The following is an 18,135-nucleotide window of genomic DNA, read 5'->3' as shown; positions in this document are numbered from 1 at the left end:
TATAAATCTGTCTGTACATTTACTGGATACCATTTCTGTTTGAAAAAGCTATAGAAATAGGGAAACATTATAAGTAGTATTATATATTGTGGATATTTTAAAAACAAGTATTTTTTCATTTAATTCCTAGTAATTATGCATATTCATCATTACTATACTGTGCCAGAAAGTTCGTATATATAGGGAGGGTTACGGAATATAGTCGACTTTAGACGAAGATATAAGTCATCATGGTCTCCCCTGAAAACACCAAATGAAGATCAAAGGCGCAGCCTTAAAGTTCCAATTTTTTTCTATTCTGTGACGTGACTCTTGAATAAGCAGTGAGCTTTCTGGCCGGATAGCATAGTAGATCAGGCCATTACGTCAAAAAAAGAATGTCAAATGTTGCATGTCGTATACGTCTAACTGATTTGGGCGCCATGAAATTTTTAGGCTGTTGATGTTTTGTTTAAATAAGAAAGTTCAGAATACTTGTTTATAGTTTCAAACTCATAATTTCAATTAATAACGAATATACATTCATAAACTAATTATTTTGGTACTACAACATATATGGTAATATTTGTTTGGTCAAACAAAGATGAAGAAACCTAATTTCAAAGTTGGTGATAAAGTTTTCGCTAAAGTAAAAGGATACCCTCCGTGGCCTGCACACGTAAGTTTGAGCTCGTATTCGTGTTATTTGTTTTCACTTACGAACATTTTTCAGATTGTAGCAGAAAATGGAAAGAAATTTAATGTTGAATTTTATGGAACCAAAGAAACGTAAGTATAGAGTGGAACATGATTAGGACCCGCTTTATGCAACTGGAATTAGCATTAGTTAACATTAAATTCAGAGACTGGTGATTGGTTGATGAAAACTATTTTTTAGTTTAGTGTCTGGGTAATCCAAAAGCTGAAAGGAGCATTATAATTTTAGCTAAGAGATTAAGAACCCTAGATAAATAGGAATTTGCCGACAAGCTTTTGTCGAGTCTGAGATGATTGTGCGATTATTCCTTACAGATTACTCTTTAACAAACCAAACAGTTTTTAATGAAAAGACTAAGAACAGACTTCTGTTTTCACCCGAAGTGGATTTTATGCAAATTGATGCTCTTGATACTATAAAGATAATTTTCAGTTGGAGCAGTTTGTTGAGTCAATCCCAAATTAACTAGATTGATATATTATCCATTACAATATTTTTAGTAAAACTTTCAAAAGAGTTCAACATGTTTCATATCCTGATTCACCTATACAACAGTTATATTAGATAGAATCGTCTGATGTTTGATGAAAATCCATAATTTATTCAAGAAACACTTTATTGTGAGATTTTCACTAAACAATTTTACAAAAATTCAACACATTTTTCGTTAGACAATAGCTTCTTCAGACGTATATATACTGAAGTGTTGAACAGTAATATTCTTTTAGTGAAGTGTCAAATGAAGCAAGGTGGTACGGGGAAAGATCTGTCGACATACGGAAATGACATTTATAGAGCAACTTTAAAAGATTTCAGCACCATCTGATCATTTGTAAAAAAAAAAAGAAAATTTTGTCTATTTCAAAGTCAATACTAATTATCACACACATGTTTATAATATTAGAAGTAATAACCACATTGGCATCACCCACATAAAAGCACTGTGGTAAACAAGTATTAATGTATAAGACAAGAAAGAAGTTCAATCACCTACCAAAAAGTATTTGATGAATAACTACAAAGTGAATATTCAAAAAGGCACTTGAAGAAATGTTATTAAACAATTCATATTTCATTAGTTTACAGACAATACTTTAAACTATCTTACATTTCACTTGACAACATTTCTTCATCCATTGATGAAACTGAGAAAGATTTTTTTTTCTGTAAAATAACTGTTGCAAATAATCTGAAGTTGACTCCCCCCTCTAAATCTGAACATACTTTTCACCTCAAAAGTGAAGCTCAATCTGCTGTATCAAAACTTTAACATCAATATTGCAGGGTTTGATGTATCATAAAATTTAGACTTGGGGTTGGATTCGGAACTACTGTTTTCTAAACACACCAGTCAACTCTGTAGAACTTATATGTTTGGAGGCAATATAAATTCTGAGATGTTCCTAGTACATATTCATTCGAGAAGTTATGCCTATTTTTGTTCCATTTCTGGACTGATGAGGGAAGCAAACCACCAGGTTGATGACTCAGACTTATTCAACATATCTGCTGCAATATTCAAATCGAAGTTTATGTCGGCACACTAATTTTTTAATATTTGTATTTTTTAATGTTGGTGTAATATTAGTATGTGAAATGTAATGTTTTTGTATGTCACATTGTATTACCTGCAGGGGTTACCTGTTTACTTTCTGAAAGATTGTTTGGTTAGGACCCTTCTTCCTAAGATCCAGTAGTTTCGGTGGATGTGACGACCACTCTCCACAAAGTTAGATAATATTCATTGGGTCTGAAAATTACGTTGAGATACAATGAGCCAAGAAAAATAGTCTCCTGTATTTATTTGGCTAAGACTTCTGACTTATTGGATCACTATTATTATTAAAAGTCACGCCTGATTGACTAATAATAAATTGATGGATGTAGTCGTTACTATGTGGTGTGAGATCATCATGAAAAATGAGAAATAAAACTTCCTATGTTTCTATACCACTTGTGTAATTAATGTTACTGCAGTTTCGTCCCATAAGAAATTTTCAAATAAATATTGTATTTGTTTGAAAATGTCCTTATAGGATTAAACTGCAGTAACATTAGTTACAAATAGAAGTGGTATTAAAACATTGTAATTTTCATTTTTTTTATAACTTTAAGAAACAGTTGGTTGCCAAAAAAGGGGGAAAATAGCACAAACGAACAGAGTCAATTACAGGAACCTACCGCACATTTGTGATTTCAATTAGGAGACCTAGAATTTCTAGGATATCCTAACGTCACCACGGAAGCAGCTACCTGCGTGACTTCCTGGTCCAGGATATAAATATAAAGAAGGAGGTGTTATCGAGTGTATATGATTTAACTCTGTGCTGTTCGGACTAATCCGTTTCATTTTGAATTAAATCATATACACTCAATAACACCTCCTTTTTTATATTATAATTATGTATTTATAATTATATACATTTGCAAACACTACTTAGGAAGTATTTGCAAATGTTTTAAAATTGAACATGTAAGTTCAATAATATATCGATACAAAAGTCTTCTCTCTTATAATAGATTTGTTGTCAAATCTTCAGTCGAATAAAAAACTGAAAATATTTTATCCAGCTCTAGATTCCAACTCATCCAGCAGAATTATTTGTGAAATAGTCTTCTCACCATAAATCTGCTAATTTTGCCATTTATAAGTTGTCACTTTTCCACTCGCTGAAATTGTATATGAAATTTTGTATGGTTTTTTGTTTCAAAATATATATATGGACATTTCTTTCAATATTAATAGATTATTCTCTTCTTTTTAGAGGTGTAATCAAAATTGAAGATCTTTCCTATTACACCAAAAATAAAGAAAAATTTCAAAAGCCCTTGAAGCGTAAGGATTACGTTGACGCCTTTGAACAGATAGAAGCTGCCATATTGGAAGATGGAGGTGATGGAGATGAAAATCCTGATACTAATGACTCTATATCTAATGTAAGTCAATGCCTTAAAATTTTGAAAATGTTATAAATGTATTATTATTATCCTAGATTTCTATGAACTCTTCAATCCCTCTCAATGTATCAGCAAAAGAAAAAAAAACTTTGAAAAAAGATAAACTAACAACAAAATCTTCAGACTCAAATGAATCAATTAGCGACAAAAATGAAGTGAGTATTATGATGTTTACCAATGACTTTTATATTGATTGAAATACATTCATTTATTAGGCATCTCAGAATGAAGTTGAAACTCCTGCCAGTACACCGAAAGACAAAAAATCTACTAAAAGAGATCGATCTGTTTCTGGAAAACCTACAGAAGGTTCACCTGCAAAAAAATCTGCCCGTTTATCAAAACCAGATGAAGGTGAATAATTTCTATTCAAAAATTCAAACTAGCTTGGCCTTATCAATGTCAATACAAAACCATAGCTGTCTATCTTGTATTCACAGACTCGCAAATGCTTATGAATAATTAGATTTCTTCAGCCTCTCATTGTCCAATCTCACCCTACATGTTGTCTCGTAAACGTTTTGACTTTCTTTTTGAGTGTTCTCTCAATTTTATTATTCTATATGATTTTATAATGCTTATTTGAGCTATTCATCTAATTGTTAATGTGCAAATTGTTCGATTTTATGTTATCGCTTGTGAAAATGTATAATCAGATATCTAATGTCTTACGATCTCAAAATTATCACAATAATTGTTATCTCTTTCTAACTGTCACAATCTAATTCATCTATAATAAAAAAACATTTAGATAAGGTAATACTAACGATATCACATTCATAATTGTAAATAAGAATAATATATTTAAGGATCCATTACCTCTGAAGAAAATGAAACGATGGAAGCTGAACTAGCTACTCCAGTAAAAAAATCTCCTCGAAATCAAAAGCTAAAGAAGGAGAAAGAAAAGGATACTGATAATGAAGAGTCGTCAAAGGCCAAAGAGTAAGTATTTCAATCATGTAAATTCAAAACACTACATCTTCACTTTTCTATCTGTGCATGGTGAATTTGATGAAGTTAGAGAGGCTTGAAGTTCTACTACACTACTCAAAACTTTGATTTCTTTATTTCATATTAACGAAAGTACTTCTATTTGTCTTCGAAACTTACCCAAATTTATTTTGTTCATGTTTGAGCCATTTTAATGCAAGTTGATATTTTTCTGAATGTGGATTCGCAATGTATCTGATGAGTTGCGAAATGAAAGACAAAAATACTAGTCTATACTAGTGTTTCTCAGATGAACATTAATAAAAAAACACAAATTTACACAAACAAAATAATTCAAAAACATTGTTGCTATATATTCAGTTACCTAGCAGTGAAGGCTGCGGATAAAGACAAAATGATTTCAGAGGTTCGATGTCAAATTATGACTTTGCAATAGCCCGCTGTGGGTCTATCGTTTTAATCTTAGTAGGCAATATTTAAGTTTGTTTCAATCCCATAGATGTCTTCATAAAAAGAAAATATCCACATTTTCTTATACTGAGGTGTGTTCTTTGAAAAGAGTGAAGAGTGGAATCGATTAGTATGATGTATATTGATGAAGTTATTCATAATTAGGATTCAAAAAAGCGGCATGCATCTGAGTTCTTTCAAGAGTGTTTTTTTTCCTGGAAAAAAATAACAGAAATTTCACAGGTATTTTACAATAACATAAAAAGTTGCTTGAATAGTTATTGGTCAATTTGATTAACCAGTTTTCAAATTAGAGATAATCATGAACTTCAGGTCTATAAACTTTTGAGAAATAAATGTTTTTTATTCAGCGGCAAATATGGGTTTTGCATAGTCTGGAATATAGAATTGGCTGCAAATCATTATAACTGTTGAACTGCATACTTATTTTCTACATTATGGCTATACATGTTTTGGTCAGTTTCAGGTGTTTCATGATTGGTTACCTTGATACTTAATATGAAATATAATGAAGAAGATGTGTAATTTCTGTGATTTTAATTGAAACATTTGAACATTGTACTCGTTGTCTTAAGGTAAACAATATCAACTTAAAAATTTTTCAATTAAATTACAGTCTTCCTTTTAATATTAAATGTCAAATATCAGTATTGCCATTCATGAAACGCTTGAAACATTTACAACCATTTTGACTTGAATATGGTCAATTTAGCAAGAAACTTTTTCATTACAATATTGAGCCAGAATGAAGGCATTGTTGTCAAATTGACATATGATTTGAAATTTTATTTTTAATTTTCTGAGATTTGTTATCTGATGATACCACTCAGTACCATATTACATTATTTTAATAGAGTTTTGTAATTTTGTTGACTTTATTTTTGCTTTCAAAACATTGGTAACACTACCTTCTTTTTGTGATATTAATTTTTATTCTATGCAAAATAGCAAATTCAGCTTTGTTTTATATCACCCTAAACATGCATTCTAGAATGAAGAAACTTAAAATAATAATCATAATAATAATAATACTCATACATCCACAACACAAAAAAGTTATTATTTATACACCCGCCCAAATGAACCAAAAGAAAAAAAATTGGCATTCCACGAAGATTGGATTCGACTAGTATTTTGAAAAGTGGTTTGACTGGGTGCTTTCAATTGTATCAGTCGGATCACTATTAAATAATATCAACAGCTTTTTATAAAAAAGGTTGTTTGAATAACTGCTCTTGTGTGTTGGTATCATATACTTTAAGCTAAATGTTGTTTCGTAATCGAGTATATATGACACTTTAAGTAATTCCGAAATTATGTATATAACAGCCCAGTTTATTTTGACGATTAGACAAGACAGAATTACGTAGTATAAATCTTTTTTGGCAGATTAAACGATTTCCATTTATTAAACGAGTCTCTTATGTATCAAATTTATGAATGTTATAATAATAATAATAATAATATTTATTCATCTTAAAGACGTTGACAAACGTATAGGATAGGTCAGTATTAAGCACATGAAAATCACATCAAACGATAAAATTGTAGATCAGTAGATAAAAATAATACTATAAAAATTTATACAATAAAAGTCAGAATTACAAAAATTAAAACAATTGTAGTTATAAAAATTGAATATGTCATGCCAAAGCCGCATGAAATCATTCAGTCTAGATGGTCCGAGAGAAATTCACCAATACTATAGTAGGCCTTAGAAAGAAGCAATGTTTTAACTGCTTTTTTAAATGCTACAGTGTTCATCTGTTTGAAATGGTCTGGTAACCGATTGAATAATTTTATTCCCATATATTTGGGGGAATGTTCGAATTTTATGTTTTATGTTTAGGAATGCTCAACTCCTCTGCATATCGAGTTGGGTAGCTATGATAGAATGAGTTCTTAGTACAGTCTGTTATACATTCGCGAACATATAAAAGTATTTTAAAGATGTAGATGCAGGGAAAGGTTAAAATTTGATGACTAATGAAAAATATCTTGCATGATTCCCTCCAAGGGATGCCTAGTATCTTCCTAATAACTTTTTTTTGAGCAATGAAAACCCTATCTTTGTCAACACTGTTTCCCCATAGGATCACATTATAACTTAGATGGCTATAGACCAGACTGTAATATACATAAGAAATGGCGTGTAAAGGCATACAATTCTTAATTCTTGAGATTGCATAATACCCTTGATTGATTTTTTTACATACAACTGTGATATGGTCAGACCACTTCAAACAGTTGTCTACATGAACGCCAAGGAATTTTGTACAGCTTGTGCATGCCTGCCATTCCATTGATTAGTAAGGCAAGCGATTGCTTTTTCAGATCGTTTTTTAAATTAAAATAGATATATTTTGTTTTGGTCAAGTTTACAATCAGATTGTTCATTTCACACCAAATTGAGAACAGTGATATTATTTCCTCTGTTTTTTATTTAAATTCCTCCTGACTCTCTGCTGATACAGCTAAAGACGTGTCATCTGCAAAAAGAGTGAGAGCATATTCATTACAGATGAAATAAGTAGGCAGATCATTTACAAACAACAGAAACATCAGCGGACCTAACACAGAGCCTTGAGGAACTCCAGAACATATATCATGATAGTCTGATTTCATATCTTTAATCTTGACGAACATCATACGATCTGTAAGAAAGTCAATGATCTATTCTAGGAAGTCCCCTCTAAATCCTAGATTATATAATTTGTTCTCGATTAATTTAAAATTTAAACAATCGAACGCACGTGACAACAACAACAACATGCTTATCACTATCTAAAGAAGCGTATATGATTTCTAAGAATCTCCAAGTAGCTGAGTATGAACTAGTTCTGAAATCTTTGTAGGGTCAACATGTCTTTGGTAGTGAGGGCAGGACATCAAATAACATCACAATAAGCAAAACTGGAAAGATACAACGAATTAAAAAGTAATAGTTTTGTTCCAGTGTTCATAATGTCATTATGCATATAAAGAGCTTTTCACTTGGTATACCATTTTTTCAATAAATTTTTAATTGACGTATTCAAAAAACACTTCATTGTGAGATTTTCATTAAACAATTTTACAAAAACGCAACACATGTTTTGCCATACAATGTATTTACTACAGTAAAGACATGCCCGAAGAAGCCATTGTATGGCGAAACACGTGTTGCGTTTTTGTAAAATTGTTTAGAAATCTAATGATGAAGTGTTTTTTGAATACGTGTTAGTTATGGATTTTCATCAAGTATCGACCAATTTCATCATATATAATTGCTGCTTCTTGTTCAAGTTTCCAGTACTTTTATCATTTAAATTGATCTGCAAATCCAGACTCCGAGCTGTGTTTTTGTGTCCAAACAAAGGCAGTTATGTTATTTTTTTTTTCATTTAAGACAAGTGACTGAGCCTTTCATAAATTGGAACTTTAAAATCAGTTGCTCGAAGAATAAACTTACTTATGTATTATCCACATATTGGTGAACTCTACAAAATTTGGATATCTGGAAAAGTTTGCTATATACAAAGAAAATAATACTGTTCCCAATAATATATCGTATAGAAGTTTTTTGACTTCGATTAGAAAGGTAGCTTTGGAAGAAACATGATTCTGATTCCTTCAGACCAGTAACAATTGATGTTTTACCAAACTGTTGATATTGACAAAAAAAAAGAGTTTTTACATCAATATGTAAATCTGTTGTGCGTTTTTTTCTTCCTGAAGTATTTAAGTTTCAACAATTTGAAAAGTTCTGCATTTATAAATACAAATAAGTAGATGTATTTTTTCAGATTTGAGTTTGTTCCAATAGGATCTAAAACAGTTGAAAACAAAGAGGATCTTGACAAAAAGGAAATTCAGGAAAAAATGGAAGAAAAGGCTGAATCTCTAGATTTCAAAATAGGAATTGTTTCCGAAAAGTATCTAAAGAATAATATTACTTACGTAAGTATTCTTACACAATTTTCCCCAGTTCTGGTAATTCCTACATAGGAATTGATCACAATTGATTTAATCAAAAGGCAGAAAGTTGCAGATAATACAAACATTGAAAAAATCCCAAAGATTTGAATATCTCTAGAAATTTGATTTTTAATTCCAATCAGTTTGAAAGGAAGAACTGGAACCTGTGGGCATGGAATAAATCCGAAATGATTTATTGATCAATTCTCTCTGAGGGACTTCAGAGGAACTATGCGAAACAGACATTTTCCAAATCAAAAAGTTTTGGTATCGAGATTAATCAATTAATAACAATCATCATCATCATTTTAAAATAATCTCCGTAAATACAAAAAAATGTGATTTACAACACAATATCACTTCTATTATTAGGATATTCGTTAATGTAATAATATTCCGGGTCTAATAACATTTTAACTTCTGTTTTGAATTTTTTATTAGAGTATTTTGTATTCAATGTTGTAGTTTATTATAAAATTTTCTTGCTGCTGGACTTCTTCTTTAGTGATGTGATTAGATGGAATCTTCTTGTTTTCCACTTTAAAAATAGGTTTTATATCTCCAACTTTGAATAATTTTAGAATAGCCCTATACATATAATAGTATATGTTAAATAGGTCATTGGTTTTGCTATTATATCACCTAATGTTTTCGAAACTCCAGAAGTAATGCCATTCTTTTTTGTTTTTTTTTTGGCTTGAATCTTTCCCTTTTACAATATTTTATGCACATTACTAAAATCATTTATCATTTTTACTATCATTACATAATTTTTTCAGACAAATGACTGATGACTGACAATTTTTGTTAATTTCAGACCTATGATAATTCTACTTTAGCTTGATTAATAAGAGACGTTGCAGTATTTTTATATATTTTGTACCCCATTTCTAGTCCTATGTCTTTGATATATGTATCAATTTCGAGTCTGTTATGTAGCATTTAGCATTGAAAATGTTTTGAATATCTTCATCATATATACATTTCTATTTCTGTACCTTTCCTTTTAACATTTTCTGCCTTTCCCAGCAAGTATTTGTTTCGGTTGGTCAATTCTCCATTAAAATAAATTACTATTGTTCCTTCACCAATTCCAAGACTTTTGGTATTTTCATTTGTTCTTCAGTGTTTACAAAATATTTGAGAGAATTGATTACTTTTTTTAAGGTACCAATTTCTTCTTTCAGTAGCTTATTTTCATAAATCAATTCAGTTTTTTCTTTCTTAATTTCTTTCAAGTTTTAACAATTCTTTATTTTCACTTTTAACATCTTATTTGTTGGCCATGAAATTAATGGATTACTGCAATTCTTTTATTTTTTCAATACATGTTCTTTTACTTTACTGTAATATTGATAACCTACAGACATTTTAATACAACTGGAGCACATCCATCTTTTGCCATTTGTTTTTTTTTAATTCTTTCGAATACATTTCAAAATCTGTAGGTTCTTCATCTGAATCTTCAATAAGTACTGGACTATTTATATTTCGTACAGACTTTTTTTGCTCATGTTACTTTTGACGTAATGTCAATGGAAATTTATGTTGGAATAACTTTTTATAGAATGTACCCACAATGGAAACACCAAATTCATTTGAAAATTCACTAGGTAGCAATTTATCTCTTTCTTCACACAATATTTAAATTTCAGTTTAAATTATAGTTTTGATATTCACTTGGGTCATGGCATATGGTAAATGATTATTATTATTATTGATCATTACTTGCTTGTGCTATGTATAATGAATCTCCTTTAATTTTTTTCTCTTCTATGCCATTTATACTCCATAGAAAAATAACCACTTTTCATACATTCATAGACCATGAAAAGTTCATCTGTGAACAAAAAAATTATTTATTGGAAAATTGTTACTTATGTTTTACTGTAGTGAATATTTTTTTTTCAGGCCAATCATATCAAGGAATTTGAATCAATTTATAAAGGTAAATATAGATTATTATTATTATTAAATTTTGTTAAATAGATGTGGATGTTATGAAAACAAGGAAACATTTTAGAGAAACCTGTGGAACCTAGAGAGGATTTTATTAGTCAAGTCTTACCTGTCAAACTCCCCTCTGGCGTGATGGGCGGTATCAAACTTCATTTAAATTGGCCAATCAAGTTTACAAATGAATATGAACGTGCCTTGTACGACGAAACCGTTGCTACGCGTGTTTTAGATGCTAAGTCAAAAATTTTTGCTGGCGATATGACTATAGTGAACAACCATGAATTGTTTATTCCCAATATCGAGCAAACAGCAGAAGACATCAAACATTCTCTGTATATGAAAGAAATCGAGGCAAAAAAGTTCAGAATTGATAGGTTGAAACTAGAAGCAGACCTTGTTGATCTGGACGTGAAGATAAAGAATTGTTTGGGGTTAGACAAGGCTAATCCGAAGGAAGCCTTGGGTTATTTGGAAAAAATGTGCCAGATTGGATTTGACGATGTAATGCTGAAAAAACATTTGCATATTGTTGAGATGGTGAGAAGACTGCGCAAGTATGTTGGAAATACAAAGGAATGGAACATGTCTGACGAATCTTTGACTGAATTTTCAAGTCAGGCTGAAAAAGTTAGGGCTATGGCCGAAAATGTTTATGCAAAGTTCAAGGTAAGAATGCTGATATAAAATCAATTATATGCTTAGTTCTTGTCACAAGGGGGTGACAGAAATCTTGGAAAATAGTTTCAGCTTTGCCAAGGAACAATTTCTTCATATGAGGTTATATTTGTAATAATTACTGTTTCAGAAAGTGGTAAAGTTACCTGAAAATTCAACTAGTTTCTTCGATGGATTCACTGAATTGGCTAGTCAGTTTAGGGCAGACTGTAAGGACCTGGATTTAACCGAGGCAGAAGTCTTTGTGCTGTGCACAGAGCCAAGTGAGTTGTTTTCCCAATTTTCTAAAATTTTATAGCAAACAAATATTTTTATCTATACGTAATATACACATCTGCAGCAACTTCTCAATTAATATTTTAATCATTGCTAATGACTAAAAACATTATGTAGACATGAATACACTTAACAGATAGATTATGCAAATCTGGTAGACAATTTGAAGAAATTTCCTAATTTTGGTATCCCCATAGTTGATTCGGAGACCATGTATGGAGTTGATGATTATTGTCTAGCACCCTCGTTAGCTTTTTCATTGCCTGTGATTCCTAAATGTTTTGGCGCCCAGTATGAAGAATCTATAATCTTGAAGACCAATTCATTTCTTCACGAAATTTCCAGACTATACTAAAACCAATAATGATTGAGAGTAGAAGTAAGCCCAGTTGACAGCAAATCGGGGGCGTGCTTATTAATTTTTGAGAGGGTTAGGAATGAAAGAAAAAACTTTTTTTTCACTATTGGGTTGTAGCAATTGATAAGTGAACTCTATATAACTATTCTCAAGCTTTTGAGTAACTTGAACTCATCGTCAGGAGTACTAGAAAATACAAATTACAAATTTTTGATAATAGAATATAAATGTAAATGTACAAATTTTCGTCTAATCTTCAACCTCAGATTCGTCACTGTTGCTACCGCTATCATCAAAGTGAATTATGATTGGTTCAATATTGTGTTCAATACGGTTGTCTACGTCCCACATTTTTTGCTCCTCTTTTAAAACATGCTGCATGCATTTCTTCCAGTCTTCTGCAGAATCAGTTCGAATAGCTTCTTGTAGGTGATGTTGCACGTCCACTAATTTAAATGTTCTGTTTTCTCGTGCCACATATCCTTTTACTTGCGCCCAGATTAATTCTATTGGGTTTAATTCGCAGTGGTATAGTGGTAACCTTAAAACTATAATTCCACGACTTAACGCCATTTTATCCACTGCGAATTTTTTATATTTGTTTGTGTGTAATTTTGTTAGCTGAAGTAGTTCTGCCTTTAAACTATCTTTGTTATATTGGATGTTCTTATTAATTAACCATTCTTGAATTGCTGCTTTTTTCCATGATTGTTTCGGTAATGGTTCTAAATGTCGACTATGGTATGGGGCATTGTCCATGACGATGACAGACCCAGGTTCCACTACCTTTTCCAGATGACTGTTTTAACCCAACTGACAAACCTTCAATAAAAGCTTGTCGTGCACTTGTTATATTACCATCCTGCCATACTTTATTGACCGTATGTCCTTGGTTAACCCATGTCTCGTCCATGAAGTACAATTTTTTTGAGCTTCCGAAATTCGTCAATTTATTTTAGATAGTTTCTTCTCCATGCTATTATTTCTTGACATTCAATGAGAATACTTTTCCTGTCAACTTTTCCGTACGTAAATTTCATTTTGTGTACAAGTTTCCTAAAAGTTTCTTTACCCATTTTTGGGACCAATTCATGATCGCTAAGTGCCTCCAGAACTGTTTGTAGTGTGGGCAGCTCATTTCTGAAAAAGAAACTGTGAATAGTTCTGCGTATACTGGTTTTGGCTTCTTCATCAACTTTGATTTTTTTTTCGTCCGCTACTAGTTTTTGGCGTTTGTACGTCCCCATGAATTTCTGCTTCTCTTAGTATTTTGTAAATTGACGATTTTGGTACACCGGTATAATCAGAGCACATATCAACTAATTTATCTTTTGTAATTGTGGAACTTAATGATGTAGAAATGCCCGGTTGGTTATTCGGAGGTACACACGCAGAATTACAGCACATATGCACAAAGTCATCTTTTGGTGGCTGATGATCTCTTTCAAGACAGTGAAATACTCGCAGTACAATTTTTTTTTTCTCTTACTGACCGAGACTCCGACCGTTTTACCTTTTTCGACGTGGAAGGCCCGACCATGTCTCCCATTTTTTGAGTAGTTTGAGAACGGTGTAGAAATATAATTATGTAACGCTTAAACACTTATTAGCACTATTATTTTCACCAATTGTTATCACAACACGTCGATTGCTGACTAACTTAACTGTAAAACGTACAATTCACGCTGTATAATTCACAAACCAATGATACGCTCATGGCTGCAAGTACATTAGTGAGGACTGCAACGATGAGATGGAAGTTACGGTAAAGTGACAAAGACAGAAATATCGTTGCGAACAGCGTTGCCACTAGTTGTAATAAATATCTAACACTATACAGAAAATAATGAATTTTAACTGATCAGTAATCAGGAAATGTATAAGTATTACTCATTACAAGCTCATTACTAATTTTTGTCATAAGTAATACCTTTTAATCGCACTAGTATTGTGTATTATCTATAATTTGCCACAACCTACAACTCTACTGCTTACTATATTTTGATTCTGCTATAAACTGGTAACGTAAAATTTAGATATGACAACGCGCTTTACTCTCAATCATTATTGGTTTTACTATAGGCTCAATGCCTTTCTTGAGTTCATCAATTCCCTGTGGGCGGCCTGGCTGTCTGAGCATTTTGATCTGCTCATTTCGTTGAGGCTTGAGGCCTTAAATTAATGTTCCTGCTCATTGACCCAGTATTTCCTCATTTACTACAAGGTGTAAATACGAGTATCTCTAGTGATGCTGAACAAGCAAGTTTGCACATCCCCTATCAAATTTATTAGTTTTACCATCATTCTTTCCTATAAATTGAATGATTTTCTGCACATCCTTGATGAAAATCTACATAAATTGAATGTATACTTTCAAAAGTATTATTTTTGAAGATGTAGATTTTGAATGTTCCTCCTCCTTTTATTTTTTGAACGGGTCAACTCAAAAAATTAAATTTGAGATAATGAAATAAATGCATGAATACTTTATTTTGAAATGAAATTGACAGATGAAACTCTCAAGATGGCGACTGGGCGCCATCTTGAGAGTTTCAAAGTGATGTGTCTTGTGACACATCACTTTGAAGCTCCTGACGAATACTTCACAACCCTAGAATATGAAGTCAATATCTTCACCTACTACAAAATGGCGGAACATTTAATAATTTCCTGAAGACAAACACTTTAATATCAATATTTCTAGAAATGTTCCTTTTTATCTGTCATATGGTAATTCCAACAACCCGATAAGGTTTGTTATTTTTTGTTTATAAAAACAACAAAAAATGTCAGCACAACAATGAACATCAATGTTCAGTTAGAATATTCTCATTCAGTTTTCGATTTTACTAGTAGAAAGGTACCACGTCAACAATCTCTAAAATGGTCAATTCTCGTCCATTGGGAAAAAATTAAGCGATTTTTATTTACGGTGCGACGCGAAACTTTCACGAGACCGAAAGGATTTTCAATGAACGTTTTCCGAATCGTCCTATCTGTAGAAAATATTTGAGGGAAGTAGTTGTATCCAAATTCACAACTACAGGTAGTGTACATAACAAAAAGCCCCCAGATCATCCGTCCATTCCGGAAGAACAGCAAGTGCAAATAATTGGTGAGATGGTAGTAAATCCTGAACAGTCTACTTATTCCGTCGCGAATGTTCATGAGGTATCTCCTACTACTGTGTGGAGACTTTTGAAGAAGAATAGGTACCATCCCTACAAAATTAAAATGATACACCAATTAACTGAAGATGACCCTGATCGAAGAACAGAAATCTGCGAAATCATGACGGAAACCATTGAAAGGCATCCACTTAGCTCCACAATATTTGTTTTAGTGACGAATGTACTTTTTTTTTAATCGGCAATGTTCACAGACAAAATTGCCGTTATTGGAGTGACACCAACACTCACGTTTTCCGGGAAACAAATACCCAATATGCAGAAAAAGTTAACGTTTGGGCAGGAATATTGGGAAACCCTATTGTAGCACCTCTATTTATTGATCAAAATTTACCAGGGGAACTGTATTTGAATATGCTGAAAACTACTGTTGACCCTCTCATCAATGAAATCATCCAAGCGAATCCTAATGAATTCGATATGGATATTGTATTCCAACAAGATGGAGCACCATCACATCACTCCAGACAAGTAAGAAACTATTTGGATACTACTTTTCCCGGTCGTTGGATTGGCCGTTCAGATCCTACAGAATGGCCAGCCCGCTCGCCAGATTTAACACCTTTGGACTTTTTTTATGGGGCAATTTGAAGCAAAAGGTGTACGAAACTGAACCTGCTTCAATATTGGATATATGGTAGAGAATAATAAATATTTGTAGAGATATTGACGTTACTGTGTTCGAAAATGTTCGGCGTGAAATATCTGATAGACTGTTCATTTGTTAAGAAGTTCCAAGGCAACCACTTCGAGCATCTTCTGAACTGACCTCAAGCTCATTACCTCATATTATGTGGTTAAATGCCAATGTATTCAGGCAATTATTAAAAGTTCCGCCATTTTGTACTAGTTGAAGATATTGACATTATATTTTAGGGTTGTGAAGCATTTGTCAGGAGCTTCAAAAAGATGTGTCACAAGACCCTCCATTCCATTAAATTTTTCCCCAAATGGCGCCCAACCGCCATCTTGAAAGTTTCATCTGTCAATTTTACTTCAAAATAAAGTATTCATGCACTAATTTCATTATCCCAAATTTCAATTTTTTGAGTTGACCCGTTCAAAAAATAATGGGGGAGGGCCATTAAAGAAATACACTGTATGTCCCTTATCATGAAATGATCTTTGGGACAATGAAACTACTAGTAATAATGCTATTAACAATAATAATCCTTCTAAATTACTCTGGAGTAAGCACTTCAACATTTTTAATAACATTTCCAGAAAAAAAATTATAAAAAGTCTTTTCTGATTGATCACATTATAACAACATCATATACAATTGATATCGATATCAATATCAAAAATATTTATAAAAAAATATAGAATCATTTGAGAGTTTGAGTTCCATAAAGTGGAAGGGCAAAAATATGTGAAAGTGCTGAATGTTTTCATGAGTCTCTTCAATCTTGAGAACATAAAAAAGTCGCAGGGGGGCAAATCTGATGAATACAGTATTTGAAGCTTGATTACTATATACGTAGTAAGCAATACACTTTCTTTTTATTGCTTCTCGAAGCGGCGCATAATTGACCGTACAACCATGTGGCAAGAACTTCTGGTGCCACGGTAATTGAAGAAAACAGTATGCAAAACCTGGACATTCGATCAAACTTGGCGTGCTTTTTTGGTCTGGGCTCTTTCATCAGGATGATTGGACTTTGGTTTGATGTCATAATCGTATACGCATGATTCGTCCCAAAAGCACTGCAGCGTTATGAGAAGTTTATTGATTTTTTTCCTAGTATAGACCCCACTTCCAAATATCGCTCCATACCGAAGATTTTGATACCTTCACATTTGGTTCAGTTGATGATATTGAGTTGATGATCCATGTCTGGCCATTCACCAACCTTTTTCTTGCCTGTGACACCAGAGTGTCCTGGTACCCAGTATTCCTATCTGTCAGTTTCCTCATTTCTTCACTCCATTTCCAAACCAGTTTTAACGTAACTTTTGGGTTCATTGGTGCTAAAAGTGTAGCCCGGCTGTCTGTGAAAATATAAATCTGCTCATAGTATAAGAAATATTTCAAGACTATCAAGTCACATATTTGTTTCAGGGTCTCGCAAAGCCTTCCTTGATCGCCTAGAGGAAAAGGAAACTGAAAAGGTAAATAGCTCCAAGTTACACTAGCTAACTGTTCCATTGGCATTTTACATTAATATTTTCATCCTAAATTTTGAAAAATATTGTTCTACATACTGTAAAAACAAAGTGGAAAATACAAGTTGTCTTTATTTTAGGAGAATTCCAGTGGAGTTGCAAACAATGAACAAGATACATCTATCAATGGAACATCTGAAATACCAGCAGAGGAAAGCTAAAATTTGCACAATTTTTTATTATCTGATACTAATTTTGTACATAACTATGAATTGTGTTGGTGTCTATTCGTCATATGTTTATTCTCCTTTTTAAACATATCTTTTACTAGATGTCATTTTTGAAACAACTTGTTTGATTTAGCATAAATTTATTGATCAGTTTTTTTTAAATAAAAAAGGATGATTATTTGTTGTTTTGTTTCTGGTAAATCTTGAAGCAATATTATCAAAAGAAGAAATAATGCCATGAACACCATCCAGAAGTATAATCACTTGACTCCAATGTTATAAAATAGTTCCCTGTGCTCTCTTTAC

The 18,135-nt window shown here is 32.1% G+C and overlaps 1 protein-coding gene across 1 annotated transcript; it reads left to right on the top strand.

The window, feature by feature from the left end:
- The first annotated feature begins 231 nt into the window (after positions 1–231).
- Positions 232–18,007, top strand: Jasper (JIL-1 anchoring and stabilizing protein). Its single transcript, XM_023169309.2, has 12 exons — positions 232–658; positions 713–768; positions 3,463–3,634; positions 3,691–3,810; positions 3,871–4,009; positions 4,465–4,600; positions 8,866–9,019; positions 10,949–10,985; positions 11,061–11,662; positions 11,802–11,934; positions 17,556–17,605; positions 17,740–18,007. The coding sequence occupies exons 1-12, from the start codon at positions 584–586 to the stop codon at positions 17,818–17,820; spliced, it is 1,755 nt and encodes a 584-aa protein (XP_023025077.2). The 5' UTR covers positions 232–583; the 3' UTR covers positions 17,821–18,007.
- Positions 18,008–18,135: the final 128 nt, after the last annotated feature.

Source organism: Leptinotarsa decemlineata, unplaced genomic scaffold (genome assembly GCF_025532065.1).
Source record: "Leptinotarsa decemlineata unplaced genomic scaffold, Ldec_3_MD MMD2_tig00026299_RagTag_RagTag, whole genome shotgun sequence".
In the NCBI taxonomy this organism is placed as follows: Eukaryota; Metazoa; Arthropoda; class Insecta; order Coleoptera; family Chrysomelidae; genus Leptinotarsa; species Leptinotarsa decemlineata.
Note: the sequence above shows the minus strand (reverse complement) of the source record. Positions and strands in the feature narration are given on the sequence as shown.